We start from the raw sequence: 14948 nt of genomic DNA, 5'->3' as shown, positions 1-14948 counted from the left end.
CCTGCGTCAGGGTCGTCGTGTTTGCGGAGAGGATCCCTTTTCCAAGCACAGATCGTTCAAAGCATACTTTTCCGCCATGCTTTGGTGGCCAGCAACTCTATTTGTTTTGTCCCGACCGCACCTCGTGTTGACTCGTCCTCTATTGCCTCAACAACGGCCTCCCCCACGACGTCTACTCGCAATGGCTTCTCGACCATGGCACCCAGGAACTGGAGTCTGCTTCCCAAGAGGGTGTTGAACTCGTACCCAATGAGGCCTCCGAGCGCGATTGGCAGCGTAAGCTTCCTGTTCGAATCAAACATAAAACCAGGCCGGATGAAGATGCTTCGCAAGTCAGGGAGATTGGATTTTATGGTTGTTTCCGCTTCCCTCTTGGTCGTGATGTACCTGGCTGGCAGCACCGGCGCCCCTGCTGCGGCGGAGATAAAGACGAACGTCGGAACATGTTCATTGGTTGATTCTTGTGCAAGCGCGATGGCTGTTTTCCACGGCGAGTATGAGTTAGCAACATGCCATAAGCGATTTCGAAGGGAAAAAAAGATTATAGTACTAGGCACGAACCAGAATCTCTATTCATGAGCTCATACGTCAATTGGCCATCTGCCTCTCTTGGCTTCAACGCCTCCCCTTCTCCCCTTTGTAACGGGTTTTGGCTCCCTAGTTTCGACGTACTGAACGCTCTTTGTAGGCCACTGATGATCGGCTCTCGACCCTGCACAACACCCTTGTAATCGGCTTCCAACAGGATTCCCATGCTATGTACGACGGCGGTAGCATCTTTGAGTGCCGGCTTATACGTCTCCGGTTTCAGAATATCAGCTTTAACCCATTCGACCGAGCTCGCCCAACTCGGTCGATCCGGCGAGCTTGTCAGCGTATCCCACCGTGGTTCTCCCGAGCGACTAATCCCATCAACGGGTCAGTTAACTAACACACGGCTTTTCCATGCTCTGGCATGACCTTCTCACCTGAGCGAAGTGACACTCCATCCTCTCGCGGCTGCCGATTTGCAAATATGTGAACCTGGTAAAAGAAATGAGCGAGCGCTATACCAGCCCACCAGTGGCATCGAACATACCCAAGAAGCCGCTGCCGCCAGCGACCACGAGCTTCTTCGTAGCCATTGTCTGCACAGCTTAGGCAAGCAAGTGGCCTATAAGATTTTTTTTCTGTCGACGAATAGCACTGATTAAACCGTGAGATGTTGAAAGGATACAAGCCTAAGCTCTGCTGATCTCTGAAGCTTGATTTCCGGGCCCGAGACTGTCGTCATATTATTGAGCAGGGGTGGATCGCCGCAGGTGGTCACGTGCGCGCGGAAGGGACTCGCCGAGCGGTCGCGATTCCAGGCGGTCTTCTACTATTCGACAACGTCGAAGAACTGCTTTCTCCCAGTCATCTCTATCCACTGAGTGCATTCCGATTTCCTCAAGTATAGGTGGACCTGGTCAAGGTCTCTGCAACATGCCAGCTGCAACGGGTACGAAGCGCGTGAGGGTTAGTTGCTGGTCTTCTCCAAGGTCTTCTGTTTGATGAAGCTGACAGGTTCTCGTCCAGGGTGTTTCTGTTTTTAGGCCGTTTGTCTTTGGCAGCGAGGCGCGGCCGTTTGACCCCGATAACAGACCCGAGGGAGTCCCTGAGGACCATACACATCAATGGCGCGTGTTTGTTAAGGGCGTGGATGACGAAGATATATCATACTGGCTGAAAAAGGTCCAATTCAAATTGCATGAGACTTATGCACAAAATGTTCGCTCGATCGAATCGTCGCCTTTCGAAGTGGTGGAGACGGGCTGGGGTGAATTCGAGATTCAAATCAAGCTCTACTTCGTACCAGAGTCGACAGAGAAGCCTCAGACCCTGTGGCATAGCCTGAAGCTGCACCCGTATGGAGCTGACGCGGAGGGGAAGAAAGAGCGGCGGGAGGCGGTCATCAGTCAGAACTACGAGGAGATCATGTTCAACGAACCCGTCGAGCAATTCTACGAGATCCTCACCGGCGGTTCGACACCAGCGCAGCCACAGAAAGGGAAAGGGTCCAAGAACGCCAAACAAGCGCTCCAGCAGCAGCAGGGCACACGGACCGCCGAGATTCCCTATAACGAGAGCCCGAAGAATCCTTACAGCAGAACCACGGAGAACAAAGAACTCGACCGGTTAGCGGAAGCAAACAAAACCGTGGAGCAGATGATCAAGGAAGAAAAGGAACGGCTCATCGATCGAGAGAAGAAATTGGCACAACTGAGAGAAAGCGAAGGACTTCCGGCCATGAACAAGAAGAAATAAGACTTGACAAAGCCACAACTACTACACATCGAACACATCACCAACATGTTCGATAAATACGACAACACACTCGTTCTGCCCTGGCAGTTTAGTCTGCATATAAGACCACAAGGGAGTAACGAAAGGCACTGCTTTGTTGAGAGTTTCTGTCAATCCCCTGGCTCCGAAACTCCAAATAACCTCACGCCTTTGGGTCATTATTGAGGATTAAGGGGAGTCAATGTCCTCGACAAACAGTTTCTGGCCAGTCTCTAGAATGGGGCGGGCTGTACAAATCGAGTATAATGGTCGACTCGATATGAGCCTTCGTGCTGTTCGAGCATTTGCTATCGGAAATGAAGAAGCCAGATGCCTGTTTAATGGGCTCAATTCATGGGCACTCCATTTTGACCATACTGCGTGATAAGAAACGCAACAGTTTAGAAAAATCAGAGATACCCTCTCTACTAGAACCACTTAACCAATTTTTTATGTGTTACCATCTCCGTACGGAGTAGTATAATCCTTTGCCAGTATGGTTTAGACTGCAATCCATCCACTATAGATAAGTAGTAGCTAGTTACTAGGTAGTTGTCTAAGTAGCTAATCAGTCTCTATTCATAATAACTACCAAACTAAGAAGGTGTTTATAGTTACCTAGTTACTAGTTTATTAGCAAAGTCAGGGCAAGGCTCGTTTCCGCTTCCGCTTCCGCTTCCGTGTCTGTGATGGCAGCCCTATCTTTTAAGGAACTTGACGGTTAGTCATTTAAGATTGTCGATAGTCAGTAGTAATGCTTTATTAGTCAGATATTGCCCTTTTATGAAGTATGTCTATATAAGTGTCTAAGTAGATCAGTTATGAAATGATACAAGACATCAAATTTAGAAGCTGCACAAGTAAATCGGTCTAACAAATATATCTATCAAAAGCATCTAAATTATTTATGAGTACCATAATATATACAGAAATATATCGTATCAAGGGATCATAAATATATATGCATGAAGCGAAAGAAATGGGTATTGACAAATCGCCATTCTTCCGGAGTTCTTATGTATAGCAGGCTGCTGCCTTTGTTGCATCTCGTGTCTGCTTCAGGAAAGGAATCAAGACAGTCCCACCAGTGCCGTAGAACCCGCTCGCGTTGGATTCTCTCAGGTCCTCCATTTGGGAGGTAGCTGTGGCAAGATTGACCTGCCTCGATTCGGCGATTGGTGGTCTGGTACGCGCAGCCATGATGATGTAACGCGACACGATCTGTATGTGTTTGTCTCGGAAGACACCCAACATCAAAGCAGCCTCATTGTACGCATCTCTCACAGCTGAGCCGGCTTTGTGGCTTAGGGAGTATGCCCGAACATTCGAGATTCGGGCCATCAGCTCCAAGAAACGCCTGTGCGGCCCTGGCATGTAGTTGCGCATTTCCTATGATGACAGAATTAACCTGAATTCTCACAGGATGAGATACCCACAATAAAAATGATGGAAAGAAATAACTTACCTGGAGATATGGGTGCTTAACAGATGGTTGAGAGGTTTTGTTGGCCTGCAGTTCCCCGGTGGCGGAATGGTCTATCCCCAAGAAGAGATCTAGAGCCTGAATTAAAGAGCTCTGTGCATTGCTGCCACCGCTGTACTGATGCCACTCGCCTTGCCCATCTCCGCGGTCATAGAAAACGCCCCGAGGTAATCCAGCAGCAGCCATGTTCTTGCTGCCGGCCAGGAAAGGTCGAAGCTGGTGAAAAAAGACCGGTGGAGCGCACTTCTCAGACATGCGTTCCAGAATCAGACAGAGGTCATGAATGCCTTGAGCAAAATCTTGTAACAGACTAGCCAAGCGTTGAGAGTCATTGGTCTTGACAGCATCTATCGCGCTGAGCATCACTGGCACGAGCTTTGCACCTCTGGCCTCCAAAGCCGCAGATATCATGTAGAACCATTCTTCGTCCTTGGTCCCCGTAAAAGAGCAGAGAAGAGAAAGCTTGTCTGCATTAGTGAGATCAGGTTCCGAAGACTGAGCGGTATAATTCCATAGGACCAAGGCGGCATATGTAGCGCAAGGAGGAAGCTCGAGATGACGTGAAATTTCAAGAAACGGGGATGAAATAGCAGGCGGGAGGATCTTGAAGAGATGAGCACTTCCCCTATGAGTAATGTACGGAGAGATGCCATTATATTTACCTCCTTAGGCTTTTCACCTCCCCATATATATGCGTGTGTGAAGAAGGCAAGCATCAGATACGCTCTTTGCCATTCTGACTCGCTCTGAAGATTTGCAGTCGACATAACAGGAAGAGCCTCGATAGACTGCCTGATATTTCCATTCTGTATGAGAGTGGGTAAGGCAGAAGCAATATCCTCCCACGGTTCATACAGACGGTCTGGTAACTTCACGAGCGGAAGTGTCTCCGGTAGGAAACCTGTGCGGAGGGAGACTGCATATCCATCCAAGATGAATTCGGAAGTCTGCAGCATTTTTGTACATTAAGTTCCTAAGTCAGGGTGTTATTATAGGCTTCAGTTGACTTGATAATTTGCACACAAACCTCTTTTTGAGATATATTATCAAAACAAGAGAGAGGTACACCCCAAACTGTGGTCTTGAAGATACCTCCAAGATCTCCTCTGGTATTATCAACGTGTTTGAATATATATCATCAGAGAAGGACACATAAAATACTCAATTGTGGCCGGGAAGACTATAGTGGCCAAGTGTTGGTCGTTTGATTCCATACGGAACCAACACGGAAGTGAGCCGGCCCATCATATAGACGGATAATAGTAGATATGAAAACATTCTGTCATCCTCCCCGGTATATCAATTGGCTCGTCCGTGGTTCATTGGCCTGGCTCCAGAAACCACCAGAAGCCACCAGGGGGGAGACCAGGTATCCGCTGAACCATTAAAACTGGGACAGGAGCAGCGTCTTTTCGTTCGGACAACAAATAATCCAATTGGGAGATTTTGTCAGGTGGAAATTTCTTTATCCAAATGTCGTGGCCTGTTTATCCTCCACTTCTTTGCCGAGAGCGGACTCTCTGCTGAGGCGGAAGCGGAAGACATCCGGGTCGCGATATCGTGGACCAGAGTTCCAACCAAAGGAAAAAACCGAGAATTTCATAGATAGAGTAATCATTCAATGATATGAATGGGCTCCTTGTGTCTGAAAGGTCCTCTATTCTGATGTAAGCAGTCCTTGGCTAGTCAGATTATTGCAAAATGTTGATCACCGAAACAACCAACGGCTCTAGGCTATCCAAGACAATATTCCGAGACAATGCAGCGACAAGGAGTATGCAGCACTTCTAGACTCTGAGGGTTCTTTGATTAATATTCATAAGGACTGTATTATCTCTTTCTTAAGATAAATATTGACTGCAAATGTCCAGCAAAGCTTTATGAGTAAGAAACTCCCCAGCTCTCTTCATCGCCAGCTGAGAGATATAGTTTCAGGTCTGTGCAGAACCATGCATATATTTCTGTGGAAACTCTCTAGGTTCGCAGCTTGGGGCCATGGAAAAGTATCCTGAAGAATACATAGAGCCATAGTGGGCCTCTCTGCTCATGAGAAACATGGTGTCGTAGATTAAAGCAGGATCGTCTATGGTAAGCGTGAATCCAATAATAGTGCCTACCCCATTGTAAAATAAGTTCTTGGGCGTTTTTGCTTCGCAGAACTGTAAGTGATTAGGGATGGGTAGAGCTCGCCCGTGTCAACTCTTATCTGAGCCATGATCCACTGGATGGTACGAATAGACTATTGGCAACGCTATTCATGGTTGACTTCAGAAATTTCCCATGTCATCTCTACCTTCTCCAACACGCAGAAAATCCTGTCCCTGAGAGAAAAAGTTGGTAGCAAGGATAGAAAACTCATCGTTGGAGAGATCCAGTGGCTGCGGGGAGACTGCACTGATCCCGTAGTCTGCTCCAGCTGGGAACATAGTAGTGATACCATCATAGTCCCTGGAGGGTGTCCGTGATCGGGGCTGTTGTTCATCTAGCCGATATGGCTCCGGGAGCGGAGAAGTCTGTGATACTTCATTATCCACGGTTGGCGGTTTCGAGTAAAGTGAATCGCCGAAAAGTCGCCGAGCAGAGTCTGCGTCGCTGTTTGAAGAATATTCGAGGATCTCCCAGAAGCGGGAGAGATCAATCAGGAGGCTCTGGTTGTGTTGACCATCTGCCTGATACGATGCTGAAACGGCACCCTCAAGTCTCTCAAGTCGATCTGCCTGAATAAGGCCACCATTGTTAGCTGAGAGGAATGACCATGAAGTGAAAGGGGGAAGATGGAAAGGGGGGGGGGACCAATTCTCACCAAACGTGCCATGTGAGGCCACTTCCTACCAAGATCTCGTACAAAACTAACACATGTAGAGAATCGATTCCTCTTCTCTTTTCTAATGGCGGCGTTTTCGGTGAAGCTGAGCTGTAGCTCGATAGTAGCTACAACCGCTGCACTGTACCCCAAAAACGGATCGGATACCACAAATGACTTCTCTTGGAAGAAGTTGATGAAATGAATAATCCAGGTTGTGTGGGAGGATATGAGGTCTGAAATATGCTGGAGGAATATCTCTGGGATAGTACTTCGGAAATTCCGAAGACTCAGGGACAGCAATAACGGATGGTTTAGCAGACACAAAATAGTATGGTATAAAAACTGGTTCAAAAACCAAGGGCCCCAGTATTCGCGGTGCTCTTGGAGTTCTTCCAAGCTTCTATCACCGATATTCGCCACCTTGAAACGATGGGTGTAAGGCACGCGGGTTTCGAGTTCCATTTGCAGAGCGATCACCTTTGAGTATTCTGATTCGGCAGACCACGGCGGGATACTACTTGGCTTTCCATGAAGCCTAACATATCTGGCTGCTCGTGAATATACCTGGGAGAGCATAGTAACGTACGCAACGATCCCCTGGTCGGACATATGGGCTGATCTGTCATCGTTTCTTGTTGTTTGTGGTGATGAAATGAATGGTGGCTTAGTAGCACTTTGAGGATAAGGAGGCAATTCTCCTTCGGAAAAATCCATGACGGTAAAATCCCCACCGTGCAGACGATTGAGAAGACAGATGCTCCAGAAACACCGTCGTCGCTCCTCGCGGATGGCTGGAGACGCACCACGAATGTCCGAGGCTAAGTTAGAGCATTGAGCTAGATTCATAGCAAGGTTGCTATGGATATTGGAACGATGCGTATTCCCATCTACAGTAATAAATTAGTATCGATATCCCAGGTTGTTCTTTGGAGCACTTACTAGTGAAATCTACTAAGCTGAGGAGGCAGAGACACTGAAGGGTCGAGAGCTCAACGGGACCCTGTGAGACTCTCTTCATAACAAGGCTCCGTGCGACCTCAGCGTAGCCATTAATCTGCTTCACAAGATCCTCCGTGTCACGATACGTGTCCTCTGAGAACCGTATAGCTAGTGCAAGTATGGCGTAGATGATTTCAGGTTCCCGCCCACCAAGACCTGCAATGAAGCTGTCCCGATGGAACAGTGGGAGTGGTTGACAGTCACAATATATGAGATATAACTCAGCTATGGCAAGGACCTTTTCCCATGTGGGAAGAACAACCGGACAATCCTGCACCGCTAAAGTCATTGAAGCCGTCGTGGTAACTGGTGGGATTGAATTAAAAGTACATTGCGGCATGTTGACTGGGGGGCGTGGTCTAGTCATCTAGTATCAACAGCAATCCAAAGTTGTTTCTCCGGGACAAGGCAACATACTCTAATGCGTCAAGGACGCACCCCAATTTTGCCTCCAGGCCATCTAGACGGTCCTCCTTCACAAAAAAGACTCGGTTAGCAGAACGTAAGACCCAAGATTGCGCCAATACTTACCAAAAGCTGTGATAACCGAACTTCTGAAACAAGAGTAGCAGGAATATCTGGGATAGGAGCACCGCTCACAGGTGATCTGCGCCTCTCGCCTGCATACATACATGTCTGTCGTAGCCGAGCACAGAGAGAGCAGACCGGCTGTTCTCCTGGACATTTTGCTTTCTTCCGTCTGCCAAACAGTGTGAGTATAATACTCCAATAGCCAACAGTCAAATCAACACAGGCTAACCTGCAAGGCTCGCACGCTTGGCGGACCCTCTTAGCTGGCCGCTCAGCAGATGCTGGACCCCTTTCGTTCATTCTAGAGACATATCAAAAACAAGTACCAATGAAAAAGATATGATCATTGGTAGAATAGATGGCCTCTCATTGAGATATACGCGGTGCGTCCGAGGATACCATGCCAGAGCGGTAACTTACCTATAGCTCGGTAGAAAAATGAATTCCTACTCCCAACCGATGAAAAAGAATCTATCGCAAGCTTCCATTTACTCGGATTCCATGGCTAGAGCTGACTAGAAGCTCATTGTTGCTATACGCGAGAGACCCTCGATCTTATCACGCTGAATGGTTGTCTCCGCAATAAGAAGGCACCTTAATCCTTGGCTGACTAATCGTGTCTGGTCGTACACATTGTTGAAGCAAGAATCAACACCTACGAGGGGGTAGTAGGTAGTAGGTATGGACCTGAATCTGTTTCAAAGATCTCCAAAAAGAACGTGCTTTTCGTAGTCTTTCTGGTTTCCTTCCTACTATAAACATGTGGCTGGTTGTAAGATAGGTCTTGACCTGCACATTCGAGCTATTGTGGAATGAAAGAATTTTGTCTCAGTATGGTTACAGCTGGTCTATCAGAGCATCGAATATTGCAGGGGGATATGATAGGCTAAGAAATATCGCCTGGATCTAGAAAACCTCAGGCATAAGCGGCCTATCGATTTCACTGTTGGAAATCCTTCGGCGGTGAGATAGTCGGATGAATAGAAGAAATAGGTACCCATCAAGTAATTGAGGAATCTCAAAGATCAATTGAATAAACGATACAATTTCTAGCGCCCTGCTTGACCGTATATACAGCGTTGATTCATACGGGGGTCCCTGCATCCAACTCGATAAACACACCACCAACCGAGGCCAACGAGCGCTGTTTTATCTGATAGAGAATCACAAAGCTGCCTATCGACGGCCAGCCTACTCCTTTCCGAAGAAGGTCTTCTTGCCCTATTTTAAATGTTAGTCTCTAGTCATAACTAACAAAGAGGCCGGGAGAAGCCAAAGACCCGAGGGGAGGTTAGAAAAAGAAAAGAAGATAAACTCACAAAGACCATACGGATCATGGCGTAGGTAGAAGCTGAGGAAGCCATTAGTTATCCGCGAGAGATGTTGATGTCGTGATGGAGGGGCCGATCTTACCAATGCCCAGACCGTAGACGGAGAGCAGGTAGGGGTACATGATGTAGTTGCTGCGCTCAGTCTGAACCATTGACCACGCATGTCACGTTAGAAAAACTCGTTTCCGCCCAGAAATATCGATGCGTTGCCTGTAATTGTACTGACCTGGTACCATTGGCGCTTGCCGTCGTGCTTCTGGAAGAGACGCTGGTAGTAGGGGACACGGTTTTCGCGGAACACGAATCTAAAAGACAACCAAGCTTCAGTCAGCACAGCTATTGAGGAATCTTGAATCAAATCACCCAATTGCGGATCCGGCAGCCGGGTGAGATTTGAGTTGATCAACCGCTCAACCCTCGTCTGCTGCCACCCGAATCTGCGAGGCTGGCGTTGTGTGTGAAGAGTACAAGCGAAACAACGTACCCGGCCATGCGAGGAAGAGTGCGGGACACCATTTTTCTGGAGTATGGATACGGCGGGAAAGACGTTCGAGCCGGCGGTAGCAGTCAATTGCAGGAGGAGAGAGCTCACAATGTCGTCGAGTATTGCCTGACTTTCGTTCCACCCATCAGGTCACGCCCTTACTAAGAGTCACGTGATATCAAGAGGCGCTTGTCCGCAAAGGGAATAGCGCTATACGGGCGCATTATTATTATTACTCTGAGAAGTTGAGGATAGACAGCAGAAGAGTCTTCAGCGAGGCGATGCTGTACACACTCGGTTTTCGATACTAGAATCGAGTGAGAATGATCCATGTTCAGATCGTCCTTTTTCAGTTTTCCTCTCACAACTCATGCGCCCGGCTCTTCTTCGATTGTTGAAGAGGCCGTCGGCTGTCTCAATACTCGACTCGCTGATAGCAGCCCCGGCCGGTGTCGAGCAATTGGGCTTTCGATTCAGATGCGCACGGTGTCAGACACGAGGCACGCAGCAAACCGCAGCCGTTGAATGGGAACCGGAAATTCGAGATCCTTTAAGCCACGACACTCCGAGCCATCCTCGCTATAGCTTTGCCGTACACGAAATTACGCCTCTGCCGAAGAACGCTCGCCGATTACGAGCCCACAATCAAGCTGATGTTTGCACTACATTTATAAAGACCTTGGGCTTGCAGTCGGAGAAACTGGATTATGAGTCGAATATTGGTCACACCAGGGACATCGGAACGCGGCTGGTTGACCACCCAGACTCTCAGCAAGACTTCGCCCTCTGGGAAGAACTTCTTCGTTACCGGCAAAGACACTATGGAGACAACGGTATTCTGGAAATCTGGAAGGGTCTTACGATGCGGTTGGAAGAAGTGAATTTGCCAACCCAGGGAGAGCAGGCAGACTTTTTTTGGCACACCTTCATTCAGCTAGGTTTGAAACGGGACACGTTCTTGAAAGACCTAGCAGATTACGCTCTACGAGTATGGGAAAGGACCGGGGGGAAATGGGCTGGGTTCTACGAAACGATAGTTGGCGGTTTTTTCGAACGCGGCCTCACCTCTCAGGCCGTCAGATGGCACAAAAAACTCCAGCATCCTCACCTCGCTCATCCAAATGATATTCTGCGAATACTCAACGCAGCACTGACACCAGTGCAGGACTCGAAACTAATGAGCCTCCCGAACTGGTCTCAGAACGCAGATGTTCACAATTCTCGTGGCGCACGGGCTTTTCAAAAGATATGCCGTACGGTCGAAGGCCATCAAATCTACGCACCCGTCATTTCAGCCCTCCTGCATCGAGGTCTTATGGAGGATGCAATCTCAATGCACAACTGCCTGGTCAAACGACACGATCATCCGAAGAACGCCGAAGAGATACAACGACTCCTCACGTACGCTAAAAGATACGCCTCGCGAAGTACATCCCAAACTCTTGAGGACTATGTCGAAACCCATTTCTCGCACAATTCAGCTACCAAAACAGCAAGTGGTTCTGGTAGCTCAGCTTTGAAATCCGATCGAGGCAGTTGGGTTGGAGAGAAACCTTTCAAGGATGAATTTGGAGCACGATTTTTTGCTACAAAGGCGCTCACATTTGAGATGGTAGTTGCTGGGCTGCGGATGTTCGGAGTGTCAGCTATTGGGCCACATTCCTTGCGCGAGATGGCCATAAGGGCCCACGGCAACCAGGATATACTTAACAAGCTGAAAGCGCTCCGTCAAGCGGGAATCGCTATTAGCGACTCGACTTTCTCTCGGCTTCTACGCAAACTCGCTGTGGAAAACCGCGAAATTCTTCTCAATGAACTTTTACATAGCGACCAACACCCTGACGTGCTAGAGGATGTCGCATTGCAAGAGTCGTTCTTCGTGTCACACTACATGGCTCAGGACTGGCGCCAGTACAACCTCACCTGGGCTATTCTAGGAGAACTTGTTGACGTACCACAGCTGCTCAACATCCAGTTTCGCAAGTTCATTGCTGCTGGCGAATGGAAGCCAGCCTCCAAAATTGCCGATGAACTGTTTCTACAAGGAAAGAGGCTGACCACGCAGAGCGTGGATTTCTTGGTCGGGCAGATTGTAACCCCCCGGAGAAAAGGGGCGGGGCCAAATCAGGGCCGGGCTCTCTCACCCAGAGACGAGGTGGCTCTGGTGGTGCAGATCCTTCGGCGAGTTGTCTCCGCCGGCGGCGATGTCCATCCGGAGCTCTGGATCGAGATGCTAAAACGCATGGGAATGGGCAATCACTGGGATGAGTTGCGTGAGTGCTGCCTCTGGCTCAGTCAGGAGTATTCCGCCGGTCAGAAGCCAATGACTCTCACTTCACGGGCTTTGGTACATCCTGGCCACGGTGATCGCGTTCTTGAGGCCATCTTCAACCCCCAGATGCAGGCAGCGATAGTCGCATGGGGCTTCAAACTGCGGATCCCACCCTCCCCCGACGGAGAGCAAGCTCACAGCCCATCTCAAGCGAAGAAGGGGCAGTTCGTGCCCTGGGTACGCGGCCTGGTGCTACTTCGCGAACTGGGCCAACGAGGCGTACGGCTCTGCGAGACAGAGATCCGCCGAACCTGTCAACGCCGCTTGAACGTTCTCTACGGGCCCCCTCGGCACTCGGCCCGACGCATCAACCGCATCCTCCGTCGGGAGAATCCGTACGGGCTGCGACAGGTAATCAACGACATCCATCATGCCTGGGGTACGGTGTTGCTCTTTCCTGGCCTTCGCCCAGACAGATTTCACAGGCTGGTTCACAATCCAACGACCAAGATGTCCCTGCATCGGGCTCGACGAACGCTGCGAGCCATTTTGAATACGAAATAACTGTATATAGATCATGTACTCTAATAATTTTTTAAACCCATGCGAAATATGTTCTGTCGCCATAGCGTACGGAATCCTCCATATGTAGTAGGGACATTTTAATGCTTCGTCTCAAAATGTACTCCATACAGCACGGTCCACTATGATCCGTCCACCATTGTCTCGGTCGCCGATCAGATTTGATCCTGGGGACTGCCCAGAAACACTGCCCCCCCGCGCTCCTGATGGCGCAGTGGCTGCGTCAACAGCGTCAGACTCTTGAGAGCCTCAGTAAGCCGGGTTCCCGTCCGCTGCTAAGAATAGATGGCGTGCGGCATTCCAGGCAGCGATGATTGTTACCCGAAGGGTGGTTTGTTGGAGCCCTGCCTCCCTCCATTGAAAACGACCCCTGCCTTCTCCACCTTCGACGACGATCGACTGCATTTTCTCGATGCTGAGTAGTTGATTCGAGCTCTGGACAGTGATGGGGGGGGGGGGGGGCCACACTTGTTGCTGGCACAGCCTTGTTTGTTATGATGACAGTGAGATTGGAGCACCGACAGAGTTACGGAGTACTTCTGTTCAACGTCTGCTACCGGCATCTCCTACTGATGAGATAACAAGTCTCGGTAGGGAGTTGATAACTAGGCATACATCAGTTTGTCCATCGTGAGCCTCGAGGGCACCCCTTCGCTCTCTCCTTTCGTTTATACAAACTCTCGGGATCGCCCTGAACGAGATGCTCGGACTCGGTCTGTTATCGCTACTGCTATCGGTCGTCACCGCGACAGTGGTTTTACCGCGAACAACAGCCTGCAACAATTCCCCAGATCTCTGTTCTAAGTCATATGGCGAGATCACACATCTAGGCGCCCACGACAGTCCCTTTGTGCGTGATGCCTCGGACGACTACACAGTGGCTGCAAACCAGTAAGTGTGAACGGGCGAGTGAGAAGATGCTGTGGGCAGACATGCTGATATGTTTCTTTTTTTTGCCTTCGCTGCTAGATACTACAATACAACTATCCAGCTGGATGCGGGCGTGCGGTTAGTGACGGCTCAAGTACACAAGGACGGCTCGGAATGGCGTCTCTGCCACACCAGCTGTGACATCCTGGATGTCGGGAAGCTAAGCACATGGCTATCGGAGATCAAGAGCTGGTTGGACTCGAACCTCAACGAAGGTACATATAGCCAGCCCTATGTTTGGTTGAGGGAATAGGGATTGACTGTTTTGTCAGTGGTGACGGTGTTGATCGTCAACTCGGACGACGCAACGGCATCGGAGCTGAACTCGGAGTTCGAGACTGCCAACATCGTCAACTACACATACACCCCCTCGTCAAGCTCGGCGCCGGATACATGGCCAACTCTGGAGGAACTGATTAGCAATGGAACCCGACTGATGACCTTTGTTGCGTCATTGGATTCGTCCAACAACACGGCGGCCCCGTATCTTATGGATGAATTCACATACATCTGGGAGAACAACTACGACGTGACCACGCCGTCAAACTTCTCCTGCGAACCCAACCGGCCCAGCAGCCTGAACGACAAACTGTCGACCGCGCTAGCTTCGAATCGCCTCCCCTTTATGAACCACTTTCTGTACGCGACAACGCTGCTGGATCTCATCGAATATCCCAACTCGAGCTACGCACCGACAACCAACGCCCCCTCAGGCGGGACGGGCAACCTGGGCGACACAGCCACCAAGTGCAAGGAAGACTGGTCCGGCCGGCAGCCGAGCTTCATCCTCGTTGACTTCTTCGACCAGGGTCCCGCGATCGACACCGTCGACAAGCTAAACAACGTCACCTCCCCCGTGGGCCGGCTGAACATCTCCAACCTCGCGACGACAGAGCAAATCGACGGCGACGGCACGTACGCCAACGTCTACAAGGGCCTAGTGAACCTCGTCAGTTCTGTAGAGTCGGGCTCCGATCCCAGCGTGGGGGAGTGGATCTGGGCCGGGGGTGATTGGGGGAGTATCCTAGGTGGGGGGATCAGTCTATGACTTATGAATACTCCGTATATGACGGTTAAGCAATCTCCTTTTCCCTCTTTTTTCCCCCCCCAAATATTTATTATTTGCTTTATCCAAGGGCATGGAAGAGCGAACGGCGTTATTTGGATGTGTACTACATAACTTCTCTATTATATACCGGGATATGAGCTTGTAGAATATATTCGTA

General features: G+C 49.6%; 8 protein-coding genes across 8 annotated transcripts; 3 read left to right on the top strand and 5 right to left on the bottom strand.

Moving 5' to 3' along the window:
- Window positions 1-56: 56 nt before the first annotated feature.
- ASPZODRAFT_72562 (hypothetical protein) lies at window positions 57-1124 on the bottom strand (the record flags this gene model as incomplete). Its single annotated transcript, XM_022729846.1, has 4 exons — window positions 57-478; window positions 562-902; window positions 969-1023; window positions 1079-1124. 4 exons carry the CDS (start codon window positions 1122-1124, stop codon window positions 57-59), a joined length of 864 nt encoding a protein of 287 aa, XP_022578634.1.
- A 340-nt stretch (window positions 1125-1464) lies between these two features.
- On the top strand, window positions 1465-2286 carry ASPZODRAFT_154084 (hypothetical protein; the record flags this gene model as incomplete). The annotated part of the gene is made up of 2 exons (XM_022726054.1): window positions 1465-1497; window positions 1558-2286. 2 exons carry the CDS (start codon window positions 1465-1467, stop codon window positions 2284-2286), a joined length of 762 nt encoding a protein of 253 aa, XP_022578633.1.
- A 1032-nt stretch (window positions 2287-3318) lies between these two features.
- ASPZODRAFT_145235 (hypothetical protein) lies at window positions 3319-4743 on the bottom strand (the record flags this gene model as incomplete). The annotated part of the gene is made up of 3 exons (XM_022725084.1): window positions 3319-3693; window positions 3770-4390; window positions 4450-4743. The coding sequence occupies 3 exons, from the start codon at window positions 4741-4743 to the stop codon at window positions 3319-3321; spliced, it is 1290 nt and encodes a 429-aa protein (XP_022578632.1).
- A 1311-nt stretch (window positions 4744-6054) lies between these two features.
- Window positions 6055-8423, bottom strand: ASPZODRAFT_72610 (hypothetical protein; the record flags this gene model as incomplete). The annotated part of the gene is made up of 6 exons (XM_022729849.1): window positions 6055-6504; window positions 6591-7480; window positions 7533-7951; window positions 7998-8065; window positions 8145-8292; window positions 8353-8423. The coding sequence occupies 6 exons, from the start codon at window positions 8421-8423 to the stop codon at window positions 6055-6057; spliced, it is 2046 nt and encodes a 681-aa protein (XP_022578631.1).
- Window positions 8424-8955: 532 nt separating this feature from the next.
- On the bottom strand, window positions 8956-9443 carry ASPZODRAFT_834529 (hypothetical protein). Its single transcript, XM_022730255.1, has 2 exons — window position 9443; window positions 8956-9344 (listed from the first exon to the last, which is right to left on the bottom strand). The coding sequence occupies exon 2, from the start codon at window positions 9225-9227 to the stop codon at window positions 9030-9032; it is 198 nt and encodes a 65-aa protein (XP_022578630.1). The 5' UTR covers window positions 9228-9344; window position 9443; the 3' UTR covers window positions 8956-9029.
- ASPZODRAFT_834490 (hypothetical protein) lies at window positions 9100-10087 on the bottom strand. The gene is made up of 5 exons (XM_022730254.1): window positions 9939-10087; window positions 9681-9759; window positions 9537-9597; window positions 9443-9474; window positions 9100-9344 (listed from the first exon to the last, which is right to left on the bottom strand). Exons 1-5 carry the CDS (start codon window positions 9968-9970, stop codon window positions 9315-9317), a joined length of 234 nt encoding a protein of 77 aa, XP_022578629.1. The 5' UTR covers window positions 9971-10087; the 3' UTR covers window positions 9100-9314.
- Window positions 10088-10206: 119 nt separating this feature from the next.
- Window positions 10207-13245, top strand: ASPZODRAFT_135591 (hypothetical protein). The gene has a single exon (XM_022723842.1). It carries the CDS (start codon window positions 10309-10311, stop codon window positions 12772-12774), a length of 2466 nt encoding a protein of 821 aa, XP_022578628.1. The 5' UTR covers window positions 10207-10308; the 3' UTR covers window positions 12775-13245.
- ASPZODRAFT_135589 (hypothetical protein) lies at window positions 13246-14920 on the top strand. Its single transcript, XM_022723841.1, has 3 exons — window positions 13246-13683; window positions 13762-13937; window positions 13995-14920. The coding sequence occupies exons 1-3, from the start codon at window positions 13493-13495 to the stop codon at window positions 14768-14770; spliced, it is 1143 nt and encodes a 380-aa protein (XP_022578627.1). The 5' UTR covers window positions 13246-13492; the 3' UTR covers window positions 14771-14920.
- The last annotated feature ends 28 nt before the right edge of the window (window positions 14921-14948 follow it).

The sequence above is a fragment of the Penicilliopsis zonata genome (assembly GCF_001890105.1).
Source record: "Penicilliopsis zonata CBS 506.65 unplaced genomic scaffold ASPZOscaffold_15, whole genome shotgun sequence".
NCBI lineage: Eukaryota > Fungi > Ascomycota > Eurotiomycetes > Eurotiales > Aspergillaceae > Penicilliopsis > Penicilliopsis zonata.
This window is presented reverse-complemented; position numbering and strand designations above follow the sequence as displayed.